Source organism: Podospora bellae-mahoneyi (genome assembly GCF_035222275.1).
Source record: "Podospora bellae-mahoneyi strain CBS 112042 chromosome 1 map unlocalized CBS112042p_1, whole genome shotgun sequence".
NCBI lineage: Eukaryota > Fungi > Ascomycota > Sordariomycetes > Sordariales > Podosporaceae > Podospora > Podospora bellae-mahoneyi.
In genome coordinates, this window is record NW_026946359.1 from 4,571,699 (window position 1) to 4,592,297 (window position 20,599).

General features: G+C 53.9%; 6 protein-coding genes across 6 annotated transcripts; 3 read left to right on the top strand and 3 right to left on the bottom strand.

The window, feature by feature from the left end:
- Nucleotides 1–216: 216 nt before the first annotated feature.
- Nucleotides 217–2,925, bottom strand: SUR1 (zinc-finger protein; the record flags this gene model as incomplete). Its single annotated transcript, XM_062874612.1, has 4 exons — nt 1,679–2,925; nt 769–1,620; nt 568–708; nt 217–506 (listed from the first exon to the last, which is right to left on the bottom strand). The coding sequence occupies exons 1-4, from the start codon at nt 2,364–2,366 to the stop codon at nt 217–219; spliced, it is 1,971 nt and encodes a 656-aa protein (XP_062737817.1). The 5' UTR covers nt 2,367–2,925.
- Nucleotides 2,926–3,164: 239 nt separating this feature from the next.
- QC761_113355 (uncharacterized protein) lies at nt 3,165–4,395 on the top strand. Its single transcript, XM_062874611.1, has 2 exons — nt 3,165–3,970; nt 4,023–4,395. The coding sequence occupies exons 1-2, from the start codon at nt 3,734–3,736 to the stop codon at nt 4,176–4,178; spliced, it is 393 nt and encodes a 130-aa protein (XP_062737818.1). The 5' UTR covers nt 3,165–3,733; the 3' UTR covers nt 4,179–4,395.
- On the bottom strand, nt 4,337–8,442 carry PRP5 (pre-mRNA processing RNA-helicase). Its single transcript, XM_062874610.1, has 3 exons — nt 8,125–8,442; nt 7,693–8,064; nt 4,337–7,630 (listed from the first exon to the last, which is right to left on the bottom strand). The coding sequence occupies exons 1-3, from the start codon at nt 8,260–8,262 to the stop codon at nt 4,535–4,537; spliced, it is 3,606 nt and encodes a 1,201-aa protein (XP_062737819.1). The 5' UTR covers nt 8,263–8,442; the 3' UTR covers nt 4,337–4,534.
- Nucleotides 8,443–8,857: 415 nt separating this feature from the next.
- On the top strand, nt 8,858–10,619 carry QC761_113340 (uncharacterized protein). Its single transcript, XM_062874609.1, has 2 exons — nt 8,858–9,972; nt 10,028–10,619. Exons 1-2 carry the CDS (start codon nt 9,097–9,099, stop codon nt 10,100–10,102), a joined length of 951 nt encoding a protein of 316 aa, XP_062737820.1. The 5' UTR covers nt 8,858–9,096; the 3' UTR covers nt 10,103–10,619.
- A 1,911-nt stretch (nt 10,620–12,530) lies between these two features.
- Nucleotides 12,531–14,586, top strand: ERG26 (erg26, C-3 sterol dehydrogenase). The gene is made up of 2 exons (XM_062874608.1): nt 12,531–13,567; nt 13,625–14,586. The coding sequence occupies exons 1-2, from the start codon at nt 13,082–13,084 to the stop codon at nt 14,261–14,263; spliced, it is 1,125 nt and encodes a 374-aa protein (XP_062737821.1). The 5' UTR covers nt 12,531–13,081; the 3' UTR covers nt 14,264–14,586.
- Nucleotides 14,587–14,650: 64 nt separating this feature from the next.
- On the bottom strand, nt 14,651–20,359 carry rga1 (Rho-type GTPase activating protein Rga1). Its single transcript, XM_062874607.1, has 4 exons — nt 18,889–20,359; nt 18,105–18,798; nt 16,033–18,044; nt 14,651–15,978 (listed from the first exon to the last, which is right to left on the bottom strand). Exons 1-4 carry the CDS (start codon nt 19,216–19,218, stop codon nt 15,460–15,462), a joined length of 3,555 nt encoding a protein of 1,184 aa, XP_062737822.1. The 5' UTR covers nt 19,219–20,359; the 3' UTR covers nt 14,651–15,459.
- Between the last annotated feature and the right edge of the window lie 240 nt (nt 20,360–20,599).

Here is a 20,599-nt window from a genome sequence, read left to right on the forward strand (position 1 = left end):
TCCATACACCAAAGATTCCAACCACTTTGCCTGTCAACCTAAGGGCCTTCCACGCACTGCAGTATCTATATACCCATACCCGGCGCGCATCTCCTTCTTGACTCAAACATCTCGAACTCGACCATATGATCTCAGCTACCGTCCTGTCGGCATGCCTTACCCCCCCCCGCCCTTCCAACAAAAAAAAAAAAAAGGAAAAAACCTGTAATCAACCCCTCACGTCTCCTCCCCCCGACTCCCCTCCATCTCAGGAGCCTCACTAGACCTCATATCCCCCCCCTCCTCCCCCCCACTGTCCCCCCTCCCTAGATTATGCGTCTTCATATGCCTCCTCAGCTGGTCCTGCCTGTGAAAGTTCCTGTCACACCCCTCCACCAAGCAGTTAAACCTCCCTTTCACTTCGTGCGTCCGCTTGTGTTTCGACAGGTTGCTCGACTCGCTGAACCCTTTACCACAAACAGGGCAGGTGAGGGGCTTAGCGCCGCTGTGGACTCTTTGGTGCATTGCTAAGAGACAGATAAGTTAGTAATGATGGGGCAGGGAAAAAAAGGGGGGGGGGGGACAGACTGAGAGCAGAAGGGTAACGAAACGTTTTGCTGCATAGGTTGCAAGAAAGAGGCTTTTCGTTGCTGTGGATAAACAGGTGTTGAGTCAGGGCTTGTTTTGCCGAGAAGCCCTTTTGGCAGACGGGGCAGATGTGTGGTTTGTCTATGGGGTTTGTTAGCAATTCAACAGGGATGGGAAGGAGAGAGGGAGGGGGGACCTTACGCCCTATATGTGTCTGCATATGTCTTTCGATTTTACTCCTCTGCGGAAAACCACTCGCACCCGGAGCACTACGCGGGCAGTCATCCCACCCACATCTGAACCCCTGATCCCCTGGACGCTTTTGCGCATGTTTGATGTGGCAGTTGGATGCGTGTCTGAACAACGCCTCGGCGTCGTCGAAAATAAACCCGCAGATTTCAGAAGCGCCTTCTTCCCGCCAGAGACAGCGGTGTTCTTCTGTTTCCATCTTGACATTGTCGTCGTCGTCTGTTGACGTGACTATCGAGAGGCTTCGACTGTGCTTGACGTCGGTCATTTCAACGTTATTCGACGTAGGGGTCAATGGTGAGGGAGTCCCGAGTGAGGCTGTGGTGTCAGAGGTGTCCAGGGTTGGTTCTGGGGGTGACATTGTTTCCCTCGATGAAATGATGTTATGGTTCTGAAAGCCCCTCATTTGACCAGGCCTTGTACTTGGCGGCGGCGGCATGTTCGCGAATTGGACTTTGTGATGAGAGAAGAAATGGGCCGCATAAGCCTCCGGGTCGTGGTACTGAGCTCCACACTCTTGTAACATCTGGTTGAGCTGATTCCTTTGGTTTATTTGGTTCAACTGGTTCATCCGCTGGAGGTTGAACTGGCTGAAAGCATCGGTATTGTTGAAGACGGGCATGTGACATTGGGTATAGATGGAAGGATCCCCCAGTGGACATGGTGTGGTGCAAGGCTGCAAGTTTGAATCGTCGTGAGCAATTAGCAAATGGTTTGCAACGCTGCCCACCGCGTTCCAGGGAGGCGATAGTAAAAAGGTGTTTTGAGAGGGCTGGGCCAGACCGCAGCCTAGGTTATTCATTGCTGTTCACCAAGCATGAGCCCAAGAATAACGCTTAAAGGGGGAACTATGAAAGCCTACATTGTTGTTGGAAATCAAAACTGTGCTGCGGCGAGGACAGACCAGGCGCGTGGTTGATCGAGATGAGGGCAGCAGCCCCATCACGAACCTCCTCCGGTACATGAACAACAGGCCGCGAGGGGCAGTTCTGGTCTGTACAAGCGTCCTCTTCGGTTTCACATTCTTCCCCGGTGCACTTGCCCGTCATGGTACACTCGCTGTCACAGCACCCGCTGGCGCTCATTGATTGGCAATCCTCCTCCTCGCAGTGCGAGGCCATGGTGGAAGACATGTGGTGGTCAAAACACTGCTGGTACGGGTTCGACAGGTCAAGATCGGTATGGAACTGGTGCTGCTGGAGGGGCATGGTGCTGAGGTCCATTTGATATTGGTTGTTTTGCCATCGCGTCTGCGGCGCCAGAGAAGCTGGAGCCCCGCGATGGTTGAACTGTTGGAAGCCATTGTAGAGGCCGACGCCCATGCAGGCGTCTACGCAGAGATCGTCGTGCGACTCGTAGGCCACGCTTCCCGTGTTCATCCGCGATGGATCGGTGCCCATATGCGCCATGGTCTGGTGTGAAAGCTGGCTCTGGGCCATGGCAGAGAAATCGAGATTGCTCAGTTGTTGGTCGCCGCTGCTCTGCGAGTGCCGGTGGAAGCCATCGCCGTATCCGGGAAAGCGTTGAGGTTGCCCGAAGGAGCCGTCCATGATTCGGCGCGCTTCTGAGCGCCCAAGAATTGCGGACGGGGGACGGGGGGTGGGTGGGTGAGGGCGAGGGCGAAGAAGAGGGTGGGTTCGGGGCAACGGCCCAATAAGCGACGAGTCGGCAGCGGGCAGCGGATGGTAAGTTGTGGGCACCTAGGGGACGACTACTGAGTGTGCGCCGGAGAGGGCATCTACAACTACGACGACAGTGATGGCGGGATGAAAGGCGGGCGGTTGCTTGAAGAAGCTTTGGGCGAATGGCGGCTCTGCGCTTGAGAATTGATGGGTCGGCATGTTGTGGATCAGAAAGGCGAGCACGTCGACAATATTATTTTGCACTTTGTGAGAACCTTGACGGCCTAGCAAAAGACCCGCTGTAGGTCTCTTACTGGTCCCAGTCCCACCTGGCTCACTTGCTCTTTGACTTGTACTTGACATGTGCAATTGACCAACCAATTCAAAACTCGAGTGAAACTGTTTTCTGATATCTAGGGAACAGAATCGTTGTATAATTCAGATGCAGGCATCTTTTGACACCTCCTGAGCGTCCTCTTTCCATCTTGTTGGTGGTGTTCTTCCGTGTGGGCCAACTGCCCCCTCCAGGGCACCGGACGTGGGGTTCACAAATCGATGCGGGGCTTCAAAGACTGGAAGGAAAAGGACTATCTTGATTGGTTGGACACTTCATCATTGGTTTCACTGCCATTGTTACATGCCTTTTCGAGGTGTGGACTCGGGGGGCTCTCTATACTCAAATACATATATGTACTTAGATGTCCATATAACGGGCTGATGTGCCTTCGATTTTTCAAGCCAACAGCACAAATCTCCATGGGCACATGCCACTGTTCGACTCCCCAGCATGTGAAATTTGCCCATGTTGATCGCAAGTCAACTGATGATGATGAGACTGAGACCAATCTTGACTTTGATACGCAGCTCAGGCACCCGGCTTCCCCAGTAAACTTGACATAGCCCGTATATGCACCACATAAGGCCTCTCTCCTCTCATTGGGAAGAGCACTAGACCCCAATCCCATTGTTCCCGAACGGCAGGGCGCCGTCGGCATCTGCCATCAGCAAACGACCTAGCCAAGAGCCTCCTTCGGCTTGGCTTGCCGGGCGCGGGCCAAGCCATCGCCAGCCACGTCAACTGCCTACAGAGCGCGGTCTTCGCCTTGACGCCGAGATCAAACCCGCCAGTGATATCAACATTCCATACCAACCAGTTCAATTTACAAGTAAATCACTACTTTCAAAACACCATATTCCGAGTTAACCATCCCGCCCACCAAAACCACCATCACCCAACCTTATCTCCAGCCACAGCCCCTCACCTCACTCACCAAAAGTATCATATCACCCATACCATGGGCAACCTCTGCGGCAAACCCTCCTCGGACGCTTTCTCCTCCCCCGGCCGCCGGCTGGACTCCGCCCCTCCCCCCGGTAAACCCTCCTCTGCCTCCGTCCCACAGTCAGTCTCCGCCGCCAAAACCTCCAAAGCCCCCCCGAAAGTCGGCGGTCCTCCCCGGACCCTGGGCGGCGGCGGTGATCCCTCTTCATCTCAAGATGACGCGAGGAGAAAAGCTGCAGAGGCAGCAGAAGTATGCCACCCACACTCGCACCATTTGATGATAATGCTGACACCTCTCCCAGGCCCGTCTCCAGCAATCCAAAAAAGGCGGCAAGCTACAGGCCCAACTGGATAAAGACAAGGCCAAGACCAGAGTCGATACCCTCAAGGACGCGAGTGAAATTGAGAGGCGGCATCGGGATGCGGACAGCAATGCTGAGATTTTGCGGAATTCCTAGATTCCCTTGTTCTTGTTTCATGAGGTCGGGTGGTTAAGGTGGCGTTTTGGGTGTTGCGAGATGCCATTGTTTTGCATACGTTTTGTTTTTGTTTTCTCAATTCACTGGAGCATCATTTTGTACATATTTCATATTCAGAGCAGCGGGCTAGAGCAGGGTACAGTTGATTATCAAGTTGAATTGTTACAATACCCTCTCTCTCTACCTTCCATATACGCTATGAACACAAAACCCCTACATGATTAAAACACCATATGGACGCCAACCAATGTTGTTCCCACTCTGAAAGCTTTCGCCATGATGGAGCATAACAAACCGGCCCCTGACGAGAAATCCTAGCCCAAATCCCCCTTTTTTTATGTGATGGTATACCTCCCACTAGAAGGCGCCCTGCTCTCTGCATCCGCCGCCGCAATCGTGCCCTCCCTCAACAACCGAGTAAGCTCCGAAAGCGCGTTGCCCACCACCACCTCGGTATCACCCTCAATAAGAATATACAACTTCGCCTCCTGGCCCGGCCCGGGCTCCTTCCCGGGAGGATAGTAAGTACCCTTTGTGGTGATCGACGTCCCAGTAGCCTCCAAGATTTTGGCCACGTTCGTGCGGTTGGTGACCGCCCACCTGGCCTTTTGAGGGAAGTCATTGATCTCCAATGTGGCATGAAAAGCACCCGCATCCGGACCCTTATTGTCAATCGGCTGGCCTGGTCTAAGCTGGCCAGCTCTCGCCAACCGGGCGTTGATTTCGCTGATGGCCGAGGCAGCCTTATCCAAAGCACCCCCACCCTTGCCCGCGCCAGCACTGCTGCTGCCGCCGATGACGCCGCTGCTCTTGATGACACCGTGCTCAAGCCCACCGCTAGTCTTGCCCTCCGCCGCCTCCGTCTTGGAGGCATCCCGAGAAACAATGGCGCTGACAGCAGCCTGGATGGCTTCCTTCGCCTTGTCCTTCTTGGTCTCTTCGTCCTTGTCATCTCCCTTGTCTTCTTCCTCTTCGCCTTCGGCCTTGTGGGTTTTGCGCTCGCGAAGACGAGCAGCTTCACGCTCCTTGTCCAGCCTCTCCAAACCTTTGCCACCAAATCCACTGGCGTCTTTGGCTTTGCCAGCCTTGACTTTCTCTTTCCAGGACTTGCGCATCTCATTGAGCCGTTCCGGGACAGGCTGCTCACTCTGCTCGAGAGCCTTGGCCACACCAGGAGCACAGTTCTCTTGCTCTTCGGTGATAAAAGTGACAGCTGTACCGGTGTTGCCTGCCCGACCAGTTCGGCCGGCACGGTGGACATAATCTTCCAAATGGTTGGGGACATCGTAGTTGATGACCAGCTTCAGCTGCTTCACATCCAGACCGCGGGCCGCAACTGAGGTGGCGATGAGGATAGGGCAGACACCCTTCTTGAAATCAGAGATGGTAGAGTTGCGATCTTCCTGATCTTTGCCGCCGTGGATGGACATGCAGCCGTAACCGCGGCGCAGGAGCTCTCGCAACAGATCGTCCGCCTTCTCTTGACGCTCCACAAAGATCAGGGCGCGAACGTCATCATCGTCGGCATACAGCTCTCCGAGAAGCTCCAATAGGCGGACAAACTTCTTAGACTCGTCAATGATCTCTACGACCTGAGTGATCTCGGGCGCCACGACACTGCGTCCTCCCACCGTGATTTCTACCGGGTCCCGAAGAACCTTTTTCGTCAGAGCGTCAATGATGCGAGGCATGGTGGCTGAAAACAAGATGGTCTGCCTATCCGGCCTGACATTATTGAAAATCTTCATGACCTGCGGCTCAAAGCCCATGTCAAACATGCGATCTGCTTCGTCCAGCACCAAATACGTGGCACGCTTCAGGTTGGTTACACGTCCAGAATTGGCGGCCAGGAGATCAATCATACGTCCGGGTGTAGCGACAATGATCTCGGCGCCACGCTTGAGCTCGGCGATCTGGTCCTTGATAGCATTGCCACCATAGGCAGCAACTGCACGAAGCTTCAAAACCTTGGTAAACGGCAGCAGGTCGGTGTAAATTTGGGTGCACAGTTCTCTTGTGGGTGTCATGATCAGGGCGATTGGGCCATCGTCGCCGCTCACTGGGTCTTGATCCTTGATGTGACGAAGCATTGGGAGCGCAAACGCCATAGTCTTGCCTGAGCCCGTCTTTGCCACACCGATTACATCTCGGCCAGACATGATGACGGGCAAGGCTTGCATCTGGATTGGTGTAGGCTTCTCATAGCCGAGGCCTTCGATGGTGTCCAGGATGGGTCGCGTTAGGCCACACTGAGACCACTTTTGCACAGGTCTCGGGATATTCTTGCCGGAGACTTTGATGCCGTCCAACTCCAATCTAAGCTCGTTTGCTTCTTCCTCTGTCATTTGACTGAGCTCGAGCGGCTCAACCCAAAAGTTCTTCCGGATTTTGTTGAGCTCAAGCTTGCTATAGTCAATGACGGGAATGTCCTTCTTCTTTTTCTTGGCAGCCATGGCGAGAATAGATGACGGGTCGGCCTTGTCTGCCTCGTAACCGTAATTGTCATCACTGTAGTACGCCTCAGGCTCAAACGCCTTCTTGCCATTCGCTTGGTTGCCATTTGGTTCTGACGATATGCCGCTGCTTGGAACTTTCTGTTCCAGATCAGCCATAAAGGCATCCAGGGGATCAATCTCTTCGTCAACATCCATGGCGTTGTCAGCTGGTGTTGGGTCTTCCTTCTCGGCAGCGGGGATCTCGGAGTCTACCTCCATAGCCATGCCCTCTTTCTGGATGCGTTCATCGCGCCGTTCTTGGAGGATTCGCTGTGCTTCGGCCATTTCCTCCTCGTTGCGACCCAAGACAAGATCCAAGTCGTCCTCGACATCGTCATCGGCATCAGCATCGACATATGGTGTAGTGTCAGCATTTTCTAAAGCGAAGTCGGGGAGCTTGACAAGTTTGCGCTTGATAATTTCCTCATCGTCCATGTCGAGCTTGCGCTTTGAGGTTGACTTTTGGTTGTCAGCAGCCTTCTGAAATCCGAACGTACTCAGTGTTCTGTTGGTGGGAAGAAGCCCGCCTTCCTTTTTGGCTACTATGCCCGACCCTCCCTGGCTGCTCAGTTTTACATCACCAAGTTTGACATCGCCCAGCTTGGTTGGTGAGCTGGCGCGGTTGCCCCTGGCGTTCCTGGCAATGGCCTTGGGGTCGAATTTGCCGACAAAAGCCTGAGTTGACGCCGGAGATGCAGCTGCAGTGGTGGGGGCAGGGCTGGTGGGAGTGGGCGAGGCCTTCGCAGGGCTGCTGGAGACGGTGCCGCCGGCTCTCTGATCCATAGCTGCGAGTAGTTTCCTGGTGCTCCCGGCTGAAACATCGGCCTCCTTAGCTTCCTTCATGGCGTGCTTCTCCTTCATGGCTTGAAGTTTGCGCAACCGTTCAGCCTTCTTTTCAGCTTCCGACTGAGCTGGGGTTGGTGTAGACTTAGCTGGCTGTATGGTCGGGATGTTGTCAGTAAAACCTGCAAAGAATGTCGAAAACCAAGGGAACATACCTCGTTGGGCTTGATTGGTGCAGCACTCTCTGCTGGCTTGGGTTGACCCCGGGGTCGAGTGCCATCCCCCCGGTCTGTTGAGCCATCCCGGCGGGGCCTGCGGTCGCGGGAGTCATCCCTCCTAGAACGGTAGTCTCTGTCCCCTTCTCTACTATCCCTACCATCCCTGCTGCGAGGTCTTCGACGTTCTGGGGAGCGCACCCTATCAGGTCCTCTGTCGCGTGACCGTCTCTTATCACGGTGGCCACCACCCGCACCATCCCGACGTGCACCTCGGTAATAATCGTCATCTCGGCGGTCTAGGGAACGATCTCTCCAGCGATACGAGTCGCGATCTCTATCTCGGTCCCGCTCGCGGTCACGGTATCGGCGCTGGGAAAGGACAGACATGTCAGCACCACATTGAACCCTATCTCGGGGGAACCAACTTACATCTGGGCTACGGGAGCGGCGGCGGCGATCACGTGAGCCATCACGGCGGTCGCGGTCGCGTCGATCATCCTCTTTCCGCGTTCGCGCAGCATGACTTCCTGCAGGAGATGGTGAGCGCGAGTCTCTGGGCCGAGCCATTCTGTGTGGTTTGACGGTGGCTCAGCAATTGTCTGTGGCGGTAAAGTACTTTTATGGAAGCAGTTGACTTCAAGTTAGTGTGCCGAATCGATGTCTTCGATCTTCATGCCGATGTGGACGTGGTAGCGCTGGATATGATGTCTACAAACTCCCGAGTGTGAGGACGGAGGAGAGTTTCAAAGTCGCAGAACATCCAGTCACTGCAATGTGGACCGTGCTGGAGAAGTTTGAAGGTGGGACTTTGGAACACTGCACCGTGTTGTTTCACAGCTTTCCGTGACTTTCCACTGTGAGGTCTGGGCTTGCTCCTTTAGGGCATATCACAGTGCGGGTGAGCACGGTGGAGGTCAACATGACGTATAGACTGTGGTTCTGAGAAAGCTCAAAGCCAGAGACTCAACATAATGTTGAGAAAACTCAAACAATCTAAATAATATTCATAGAGCCGAAATATCAGTCATATATCATACGCTTCTTTCAACCAATCTCAAGCAATGGCAGTCGTTTTGTGTGTGCATGTACAAGAGGGCATCTTCAACAAACAAGAATCTCGGCAAATAGTCCGTGCGAATCCTGTCCCGCCTTTTTGAGACCTGGGTCGCAGGTAAACAGCACCACGGCTCTTGCTTGCAGCTTGGGAGCACGGACCGCATCTTGGAAGCTTGGTAGCTAAGGTAAGAAGAAGCCGGCCAACCATCTCCCAGCATAAAATCGCAATCTCCCCAGCAGCGTCACTGCAACAGCTACTTGTAGCGAACCCCTCTCACTCCAACAACACCCGCCACCACCACACTACCTCCAATTGTAGCCTCAATTCCCACCGCCGCTGTCGCCATGCTCTCCTCCACTGGGCTCGCGGCTGCCCGCCGGGTCCGCGTCATCGGCATGCGCTCAGTTTTCTCGAGCATTGCCCGTATCTCGACCCGCAGCGCAGCCTGCCCCAAGGTCCCCGCGAGCGTTCGCATTGCCGCCGTTTTCAATCGAGGATTTGCCGCCGCTGCCTCCCGCTCAGCTACCAAGACAGCCACAGCCACAGCCACCAGGAAGACTACTGCTACCAAGAAGCCGGCCGCTAAGAAGACCACTGCTGCGAGGCAGAAGAAAAAGGCTGCATCGACGAAGAAACCCATAGCCAAGAAGGCTGCCCCCAAGAAGAAGGCTGTCCCCAAGAAGACAGGGCGCCCTAAGAAGACTGTCAAGGAAGTCCCAGAAAATGTGAAGCTTTTCCGGAAGGTTAAGGAGCTGAAAGCCAAGGCTCTTCTCAACGAGCAGCCACGCGGACTCCCAGCAAGGTCGTGGTTGGTTTTCGTGCAGAAAAACGGTGGTGTACCAAAAGGTCAGACCGCTACGGAGTTCATGTCGGCTATGAAGAAGCAGTTTGCGGCTCTCTCGTCTGTGGAGAAGCAGGCTCTTCAGGACGAAGCTCGTGCGAACAAGGTGAGGAACGATGCGGCCCTGATCAACTGGATCACGACTTATCCAGTTGAGACCATTGAGGCTGCAAACTTGGCTCGGAGCCATCTCAAGAGGCTCGGCAAAACAGCCAAGCTCTCCCTTCCTGACCCCCGCAGACCCAAGGGTCTTCTAAGTCCCTACATCATCTTCACGACTCAGCGAATGAGGTCTGGGGAACTTGACAACATTCCCCCCACGGCTAGAGTGGCTGCCATTGGCAGTGAGTGGAGGGCGTTGAGTGAGACTGAACGCCAGGTACGTGCCCAGCAGCTATACGACTTTTTCAATGTTTACTAACGAGGCTCGCCAGCCTTTCTACGAAGCCGCTGAGAAGGACAAGGAGCGTTACAAGGTTGAGAGGGCGTCTCTTTCTCCTTCCCCTTAAACGAACAGAGGAGAGAGTTGGAGCCCTCCATCACACCGGCGCCATAGCCTAGCCAGCCATATTGGTGGCTTGAGCTTTGTGAAACAAAGTAAAAATGCGAAAAAGAAGTGACAACCTTGTGGCTTCTATCCCCCAATCAACATGCAACTACAGTCAGTATGTCTACAACGATAGCTGGCGTTGGGTGTAGTCGGCGGCTGGAAAGGAGGCAGGAGGCCGGGAATATTAGAGACAGATGGGTAGCTCAATGCTGCTAGGGGTGGAGGCAATATTTGGTTCTTTCGCTTGGCTCACTGTTCAGTTTTCCATGGGTTTTTCCTTCCCAAAGTCGGGTATGCTCGGTCTGCTTTGATAGTGATGAGCAGATAGTGTAACTTGTATCAGGAACTGTACAATTTTCTTGTGTGCGGTCTCACCAAAAACAAGCAAACGGATATCAAAACCAGTGTGATGTTGATGGGGGTTTCGTTAGGCCCTTGATGTACATAGATCAGGCCATAACCATGTTTTATGTGTAAGATTTGTGCAACATTTGTGTATTGATATAGAGTCTCAAAATGCCCAATGCGATGTTTATGCCCAGCACCATGCAATGATAGAATCCAGGGGTATCTTTCCGAACAATGATAGTCCAACAATAACCAGCCAGCGATGCCATATAGCCCGAATCCAGTTCTCCCCCCCTTATCATGAGACAAGATTCCCTAATCCAACAAAACCTTCTTCCTTCTTCCTTGCCTCCACCTTTCCGGTCACCTTCTCACATTTCCACGCCGGTTATCGAGGTGCCATCACCACTACCGCCTCCCCGTCCCCTCCAAACCACTTCATCCCCATATCTTTCACTTGTCTTCTGCTGGCTACATAGAGAAGGAGGTGCATGTGTCCAACCACGCACCCCCAACACCTGAGCCTCAGCCACCTAAAATCTTGATCTCGAGAGCAGCTTGTGCCCCAACCCGCGATCCCCTTCTCAATGTAGTCAGTCAGAAACATCCAAGCCGACAACTTCAAGTCTGCTGGCCACGAGGCGGTCTCTACCAGCCAGTATCCTCGCTCAAAGGGGCGCAACTCCCTAGTTTGCGACTGTGGCCTAAACCGAACAGAAAGATCCAGCTCCGTAGCTAGTTTTGCCAACACCGGACTGATAACGTCCTGAGGTCTGAGCTCTGTCTGTGCGGCTGGGGGTGAAGGGGCGTATATCTGTAGCTTGGACTTGTAATAAGCAGTCGGCTTATTCGAGATGAGTTGGACGAGTGGTTGGCGACGAGGACCAATGTCGCTGGTGCTTCTGATTAGAGGTTGGCCAGACTGAGGGTCGTCGGCTGTCCGTCTGCGTTTTGCGATGGGCTCTGAGTCTGCCCGAGCAAGGGCCGGCGGTTCTTGGGAACAAGGGACTGATGTTTGGGTAGGGTTCGAAGAGTACAGTACCGTTTCCTCAATGATATCGCTCGTGGACAGCTGTGATGGTTGTGGGGGCGGGCGCTTTTGAATACAGATGTCTGGAGACTGGGGAATAATTTTATTTGCAGGATCGGAAGGTGACGGCAGATGGAGCTCCCTGTTGAGTGAGCTGTGCGGTCCTGCTCGGAGTTGCCTGTTGTTGATTGGATCTCGGGTTGAGCCCGGATAAGAGCTTGACTGTGGAGGAATTGACGGGATTCTTAGTCGAGGTAGGCTTGGTTCCGGCACGCTGTTTGGCTGAAGTGAACCTGTCTCTGGTGCTCCGGGCGCTTGACGAATGTTAGGTCGGCGAGGGCTCCTTCGAGGCTGCGAGCACAGGTGGCTCCCAGATTCAGATGCCGTGGTCAGCCTTTGAGATCTCCGACGAGCAAGAGGTGATGAGTCTACGTGCTGGCTATCTAGTGATGATGTGAAGAAGTCCAAAGCCCTTGATGGTGTGCAAAAAATCTCAAACGGTGGGTGGTTGTTCGGCATCGAGTCTGGGATCTCGCTGGGCGGTGCTTGCCATGACGACTGTGTCTCGCTGATACCAGGTTCTGTTGCTGGAACAGCCCGTAGCCCAGGAGAGTTGAAATTATGCTCAGCGCTCTGAAAAGACAGGAATGGCGATTCAATCCCACGGTTCAGTTGTGAGGATGGCGGCGCTTGATGAATTCCATATCCAACAAATTCTCTCCGGCTTAGCTGGGTGTCTCCTTCCACCTCGCCCCGGACACGGGGCTGGACTTCTGTGACATTCGAAGGTTCAAAGTCAAGATATGCCCTCGCCAACGCTCGGTGTCTCACATCGTCGGCGGCTCTGGCAGGTGCAGCGATGTGCACTAGGATTTCGGTCTCAGGCCTCACTATGTGACCCTCCTTCATTCTCCGTCGCGATGTCCCTAATGGTAGATCGAGGAGTACGAATTGCTCATCAAAGGGGTGATAACGAGCAAAGTGGGTATCAAGTCTATCTTGAAGGTGAACTGTCGATGAAAGGCGCGGTCGAGGATAATGAAAGCCAAAGACCGCAGTCGCAAAGAAATGAGCATATATAAGAATGAAAGTATGAAAACCAAAAAGAGGAGAAATTAAGATCAAAAAACCAACAAAGGCTGCCTTGCTCCCCGAGTTGCTTCCATCCTCCTTGTGATACCGACAAGTGAATGAGCCGGAGCGCGTGTGTGAATTGCTGCAGAAGAGACGCGGGGTGCTCCACCTGCTTGATACGGCAACTAGGCACGTACCGTCCCACTGGGACTAGCTTGCCTGCCCCGGTAACCGCAACGGTGCCGCGCGCGCAAGCCGCCAGCTCATCAAACGCGGTGAGGCAGGGCTGAGAAACAGCTGACGGGTAATTAAACATTTTTTGCCCCTGTATTCCGCCTAAACTTGGGGGAGCTGTCCAGTGGAAAGGAGATGCCAAGATAGCTTCGGAACCACAAGAACAACACATCCCCAGCAATTGTCCATCCTCAACACCTCCCATCAAGCCCAAACCAACCCAATCCCTCCCCCGCAAGCACAACCCTCACAATGGCGTCCGAAAAGAAGCCATCCCTCGGCTCTGCCATGGTAATCGGCGGCTGCGGCTTCCTCGGCCACCACGTCGTCCGCCTCCTCCTGCGCGACTACACCACCACCTCTATCTCGGTCATCGACCTCCGGTGCACGCGCAACCGCCGCCCCGAATCCGACGGCGTCAAGTACTACGAAGCCGACATCACCGACGCCGACAAGCTCATCTCCGTCTTCTCAGAAGCCCGTCCTGACGTGGTCATCCACACTGCCTCCCCCCCAGCCCAATCCAACGACAGCGTCTCCCACGCTCTTTTCAAAAAGGTCAACGTCGATGGCACCGCCGCCGTCATCAAGGCCTGCCAAACCACCGGCGTCAAGGCCCTGGTGTACACCTCCTCCGCCTCGGTCATGTCAGACAACAAGTCCGACTTGATCAACGCAGACGAAAGATGGCCCACCGTCCGCGGTGAGAACCAGACAGAGTACTACTCCGAGACCAAGGTTTGTTTCCCTCTTTCCTCAAACCTCCCATCATCTTGCTAACACGTCCCCCACCAGGCCGCAGCAGAAGAGCTCGTCCTCCTTGCCAACCGCGCCTCCCCCGCCCCCTCCCTCCTCACCTGCGCCATCCGCCCCTCGGGCATCATGGGCGAAGGCGACACAATGGTCCTCTACCACATGATCAATATCTACCGCCAAGGCCGCACCGGCGTCCAAGTCGGCGACAACAACAACCTCTTCGACTTCACCTACGTCGAAAACGTCGCCCACGGCCACCTCCTCGCCGCCCGCGCCCTCCTCCTCACTTCCTCCTCCTCTACCGTCCCCCTCGACCACGAGCGCGTCGACGGCGAAGCCTTCCTCGTCACCAACGACTCCCCGGTCTACTTTTGGGACTTTTGCCGGGCCATCTGGGCCGCCGCGGGATCGCCCATGGGGACGGACCATGTGAGGGTTCTGCCGAGGGGTGTGGGAATGGTGTTGGGTTTCTTGAGCGAGTGCTTTTTTGCCATGATTGGGAAGCCGCCTACGTTTAACAGGCAGAGGATTGTGTATAGCTGCATGACGAGGTATTACGACATTAGCAAGGCGAAGAAACGGTTGGGGTACAGGCCGTTGGTGAGCTTGGATGAGGGGGTGAGGAGGAGTGTCAAGTGGACGTTGGAGCAGGAGAAGGTGAATGCTGAGAAGAAGTAAACAGCGCGGGAATTTTGGGTTTGGCTGGTTTGAGATGTAGGTCGGAAGAGATACCAATTGGGCATTTTTGTTTGGGAAGGGGAGAAGAGATATATGGAACGTATATAATATATAATTAACAACTGATGGGCGGCCGAGAGGGGTTGGATGGATGGGAAAAATGATGGGTGGTGGTGGTGGTGGTGGAAAAGGGAGGATGCATATGATCAATATAAGCGCTCTAAATATTTCGTTTAACCTTGTGGATAAAAGGGGCCAGGGTCCTGATTTCTGGTCAAGTCGTGCTTGTTGGATTGGTGATGTAGAGCACGTGTGCCGTGAACAACACACCCACTTGGTAGGAGTAAGACAGCCACACATCACCATGATTTTAGCAAGTGGAATGGCCCGCATCAGAACAAACTCCTCCCCATTTTCCCTGCCACCTCAGATCATCTACCCAACCCCAACATACAACAAACACCACACCACCTGCTATGTATCAAGAAACATTTCGCACCAAAAGTTCAAAACAGCGCTCAAAAATAGCTTGCTTTATTTGTTTGTTCCTCTCTCTCTCTCTCTCTCTCTCTCTCTCTCTCTCTCTCTCTCTCTCTCTCTCTCTCCCCTCCTTTCCCTTGACACACACACAGTCACATACAAACAGTCACCACCACCACCCAAGATTTCAGTGTTTTCACTCCCGCTCTCCCAATCCATTCCAAGTCAAACCCATCCATCAATTCTGTCTTTCTTTCACACAACACTCTAAATAAAAAAAAACCCTTTCCCTTCCTTCCCTATGTCCGTTCTCTGCTTTCTTTGCTTTTTTGGATTCGATACACCCGACAATTCAAGAAATATCAGACATAAAAGAGTAAAAAAAGAACAAGAGTGGCATGCTCCCCCTTTGTTTGTCCACCGTGTGCCAAGTAACAACAAGCGCTCTTCCCCCAGAGAAAGATTGAACTTGAGCCCCTTTCCACCTCCATCCTTACTCCCAACAAACAAACAAACAAATGGAAACCCACTGCAAAAAAAGAAAGGAAAAAAAAAACCCCTGCAGCTATGCTTGCAATATCTTCAAACCAGTAGTGACCACAACAACCCTCCTTTTCGACTTTTTGTTTCTGTACCCAGAGGGGAGGTAGGTATCATAACTCCAGTCTCATATACCCAGAGGGCGGAGAAGGAGGCAACTGTTCCGCCACTGCTTCCTACGCAGTCCCAGTAGTCAACCCGTTATTCTGTCTCCCCCACCCCGAGTTCCTCCACTCCCCTCTGTTTCCCTGTCCTGGTGGTCCTGGCTGAGGCTGGTTGTGCTGCGGCTGTTGTTGTGGCGGCTGTGATGATGTCAGATGCCCTTGGTTCCCGGCCTCCGGTCCTCTGTATGGTGACTGTTGGGGCAGGTCATACGGTCCACGTTTGTGTGGTGGTGGCGTGCCCTGAACTGGTGGTGTTGCTGCTGCCGCAAAGGCCGGTATCGTTGGCTCCTGCATTGGTCGCACGCTGCTTTCCTGCTGCCATGATGCCGGGTCGGTTTCTATCCTCCTCGGCGGTGGGCGGCTGGGGTTGTTGTCGTGGCGGCCCATCAGCTCTCCTACGTCACTATACTGTCGGATTGGGCCGTTGGCTGCACGGTCGCCAAAACGCTTCAGAATTTCCTTGGTTGTCAATTCGGCACTGTTGTTGAATAATGATTGATCTTGCAGGAGATCGGCCAGGTCATCAGGGACCTACATTCGTGTTAGCATGTTGTTCACAAAAGTGTAGGCAGACATGAAACTTACCAGACACATCTCCTCAATACTAGCAATTATAACCTCCACGGCCTGAATGGCAAACATGGGGTCGCTGTCAAGGCTTGCAGCCTTGTTGGCATCCAACAAAACGTTGGGGGCAATGACGGTGGCCAGATTCCTGATGTCCATCTTGGATCCGGATTCATCGTCCACTTGGTGGAAAGATCCCACCCATTTCAAGAAACAAAACAAAACTTCCAAGCAGTCGCGGTTCGCTTTTGGAAGCAAGCAGCATGCCAAGTGCAGGCAGTGCTTCCTCTTCTCTGGATCTGGGATCTTGGCCGCTGTTAACCAAAGACGGTAGAGTTTCTGCGTCATCAAAGGATCTGGGAGTTCTCGCAGGTATCGCTTCAAGAGGGCGGCCAGCTGAACAACATGCGTCGAGCTAAAATCAACATCCTCTTCCCTGTCCAACGCTTCGGCCACCTCTCCCAACTTCTTAAGGTTGCCACTTTTTCGGAAGACACCTTCAACCGAGAGGTCCATTTGCTTCATTGCCGAGATGATGTCGTCGATAATGGAAGGGATCTTCAAAGTACCAGGTCCGACACCGTCGGTCGACTCGCAACCGTCCCGCTCAATGATGACTTCCAATGGGACGCCAAACACCCCCTTCTTCTTGACGGCCTTTTGCTTGTCATTTTTGAACGCCTTGCCAATGTTCTTCCAGAAAGTAGGAGCCTTCTTGTTCTCAATGAACCCCAGGAGTTCCTCCAGCGTAAACTCATTCTCAACCATAGGATGCATCGTCATGACAGCCAAGTGTCTGACGATAAAGTACTCCAGTCCTGATAACTCCGAGAAATACCGTCGTGTGCCTCGCATGGTGCCCTGGTCTGGGAGACCGCGTGAACCGACTCCTTTGCCATCTGACAGACTTCGCTGGTGCATGTTATTAGCACCACCAGCACCCAGTCGTGGTTCCGTGGCCGGAGACCGGAAAAGCTCCTGGCGGTTCTGGTTTGGCTGATAGGACCTTTGTTCCCTTGCCGCTTGCTCAGCCGCAACAATCCTTGGGATATCGTCGAGTGTCAAGGCGTCCTGATTGGGCAATGTCATGTCCTCTTCATCGATAGGCCCGCGCTCGTCAACAATATGGAATCCCCGACTATGACCCCCCTCGCCTGTGCCACCAGCCGACCCTGGCCGCACGCTGCTGCTCTCAGGTCCATCCAGAATCCTTGATGTCCTTGCCTTTCTAAAGCTGGACGACAAGTGCTTGTCCATACGGGTGCTCTTTAGTCTTCGGACATCATTGAGAGCGCTCTCGTAGGACGACTCTCGATGATGCCGTGGATAATCGCCCCCTTGCTGCCTGGACCTACCCTCAGCAGAATCGAGATCGCCTCCGTTTGGATCGTCACCATTGTCAAGAGCGCCGTTCGCTCGAAGAATCTCCAGCAGTCTAGCCAGGGCAACCTGGAGCAGGAAGACGTATTGTTGTAGCTTGGTAATGTGTTCAAACGGCGATAGGTGTGCAGGAATATGAGGGTCGCAAGTATTGCAAAATACCTTGGTGTCGTAGGGTTTCAACCGGGCCTCTTGAAGCTTGCGACCAAGCTCTTTGCCGCAATGCGAGCAGTTGACGCAGGCCAGGTGCCACCGTTTATCTCCACTCTTTGCACATTCGTCTTCGATGGGCTTATGGCAGAGAATGCACTGGTCCGAGTCATGTGCAGATAATCTGGACATGCCCGAAGTCAACTGGAGTGTGGTTGTAGAATGGTCGTCCACTTTGAGCGCTTCGAGATCGCCCAGATCATCCAGGAAATTGTAAAGCCCATCTGGTGAGTTCCTTTCTTTTTCGATCCGAAGAGCGCCTTGCAGACAGATTCTGATAAGTAGCTTCAAATAGTGGGCAAGACCGGTGACAAGCGTCAACAGCTCTTGCGTGACACCAGGCTTGCGTGTAACACGGTCTTGGGTCTTGGACAGCAGCGAGAAAAATGCCACGATCTTTTTGCAAAGCAATTTGGCCTCACGCCCGTATGCCAAACCAGCTGCGTATTCCATTAGCACAACGTTACGAGGTTAGGGTGCACCAAGAGGGTTCTTCTTACATTTGGGGTCCGCGTCGCTGGACATAGTGGCGTCGAGCCGGTCTGCAGAACGGAAAAGGATGTCGACATGGAAGATGAACTTCTTCGCCACCATGACACCATCCACATAGGCGCCATTGCTCACATGCAGGAGCATGTCTGATATACAAGCAGCCGAAGACTCTTCGAAGGTCGACAGCACGCTCCAGATCCGGTATACCTTCTCCTCCATGCGTTCCTCCTCGCCGCGGACGTGCTCGCGGCCAGCAGTGTCATCTTGGGTGATGACAGGTGCTTCTTGTGGTGAATTGAGGCGGACGTTCCAAAACTTGTGGATCATGTAGCATTCAGGATGCCAGTGCTGGTTTTGTCCGTTTCGGAATATTTCAACGAATTGTTTCAGGATCGAGGTTTGACAGCCGCTGCATCGTTGGGCGAACTGGGTCGAGTAATGGTAATGGCAATAAACCTGGCCATCATGCTCATAATAGCTGTCTTGAGCACCGAATACTGTTGGGCAAAGGGAGCAGGTGAAGTGATCGACGTGGTATTTGCGATCGAGCGCAGTTATGTAGGAACCTCGTAATGCTCCACCGCATTGATGGCACAGCAGGCCTAGTCGTCGGAAGTAATCCGTTTCGCAAAGGGGGTATTGTCCCTCGCCGTTCTCGTCCTCTGCTGGAAAGAATTTGGAAGCTACGATTTGTCCGCAATCCTGCAAAGCGGTTAGAAAAACAACACAAGGGCCAAAAAGCACCACACCGCCAACTAGAGAGCAGCATGTTCAAAAAAAATCACAACTTACCCGGCACTTGAAGCAGTCCAAATGGAATGTGCCATCCAGAGCGCGAACGAATTGACCTGTCAAAGGCTCTCCACACTTCTTGCAGACACGTACCTGGCCACTGGCTGTCCTAGCCTGCCGTGGCCGCGATCTGTTGCGCTCGCCGCTTTGTCTCAACTCCAAGTCTGCTTCTCCGTTGCCACCCTGAGCTGCTGGTGAGTTTGGGGCTCTGCCATTCTGAGGATGGCCGTGAGGGTTCCCACGAGGATCACCGTGTGCCCAATCGCCGCCTCCTAGGCCCAGGCTACCAGGAGCTCCGCCGCCAGCACCACCATAGTCGTATCCTGCCATTGTGGACTGATCCTGAATCCGTCCACTGATGTTCGTCACACTACACCATGTGCGTTCGTCTCCAAAGTAAACAATCGGGGTTGTGGTGGTGGTAAAAGCAAAACTCGAGGGTCGAGATCGCGGGCGCGGTCGTGGAGTGAGGAAACCGGGGGCTCAGCCAGGAGAGGGCCCGACATCAAGCCACGACTGGGCAAAAATAAAACGACGATAGTTCGCTGCGGCCAGTCGGTCTGAATGTAGTATGCGTTGGTAAAGGCGGTGCTGAAGATAACAAACACGATAGGTAAGCGTCGCTCTGGGCAGAGGCTGTGCGGGCAACAAGTGTCGAGCAAATAATCGGCTGGCTGGGCACGCACGATGGGAGGTTGAGGCTGAACGACGACGACGTTGAGCGAGCGAGAGCAACAGCGGGCCTTGGGCCTTACTGGGCAGCGAGTCGGCGGAGCAGTCGAAAAAGGGCAGCCTCGTGGTATGGAGAAGAGAGGTGCAGCCGGCTCGGTCTTTTTGCAAACTCGAATCTCGACGTCCCAATGTCTGGCCCGGATGGATTGCACGTCGTGGGATGGGGATGGGGATGCGCTGAGGTTGGCTGGAGATGACAGGAGTGGAAGACGTTCAGGAGGTCGGGTTCCAGTGCGAGGTGGGTGGTCCACAGTTTAGGTACCTTACCTACTCTCCCCAGTCGGGTCAAGACAGCAGCGATCGACAGCCCCCCGCCACCACGGAGCGCCAATTTCAGGCTTGCTGGGAGACAGGGACAGCGCCTTCTTTTAGGGGAGGTCGCACTCGAATGAGAGCTGTGGGTGCCGTAGCGTAGCCGTTGTGTAGGTAGAGGCAGAGATCAGAATCATCAACGGCCGATCAGTATTCGCGCTTGGAAAGAGAATCAAGATAAGATGCTTGACGCTCGAAACAACACGCGGGAGATGGGCGCATCCTTCTCCTTGAATTTCCCTAGGGTCGCCGCAGAGAGCCATGACCGCTGCCCGAGTCCTGCTCCGCCGCCAAGACCTTTCCGCTGGTGCCCTATAATTTTTAGTGACAACGGCCAAATGGGGAAATTGCCCACTTATGCCCAAAGTTATTCAGAGGAATGGCAGCATCGTGCCATGGGATTTTGGATGCATTTCGGCCCAAAGTGTCTGTTTGTGAGGAGAACAATCCCCCTCCCGTCTCCCTTACCAGAGAGACATGAGTAGGTAAGAAGAAGCACAAGGCACAGGCACCGTCCTTTTGCTTTGTCCTGCCGGGTTTTTTGTTATGTACCCGTGGAGCTTGGACGGGACGGGACGGGATGGGATGGGATGGGATGATGCAAAGGCAGGAAGGGGCCCAACGGTGTTGCTCACTGGCTGCAACAATTGCTCCTCGGGTGGGTTAT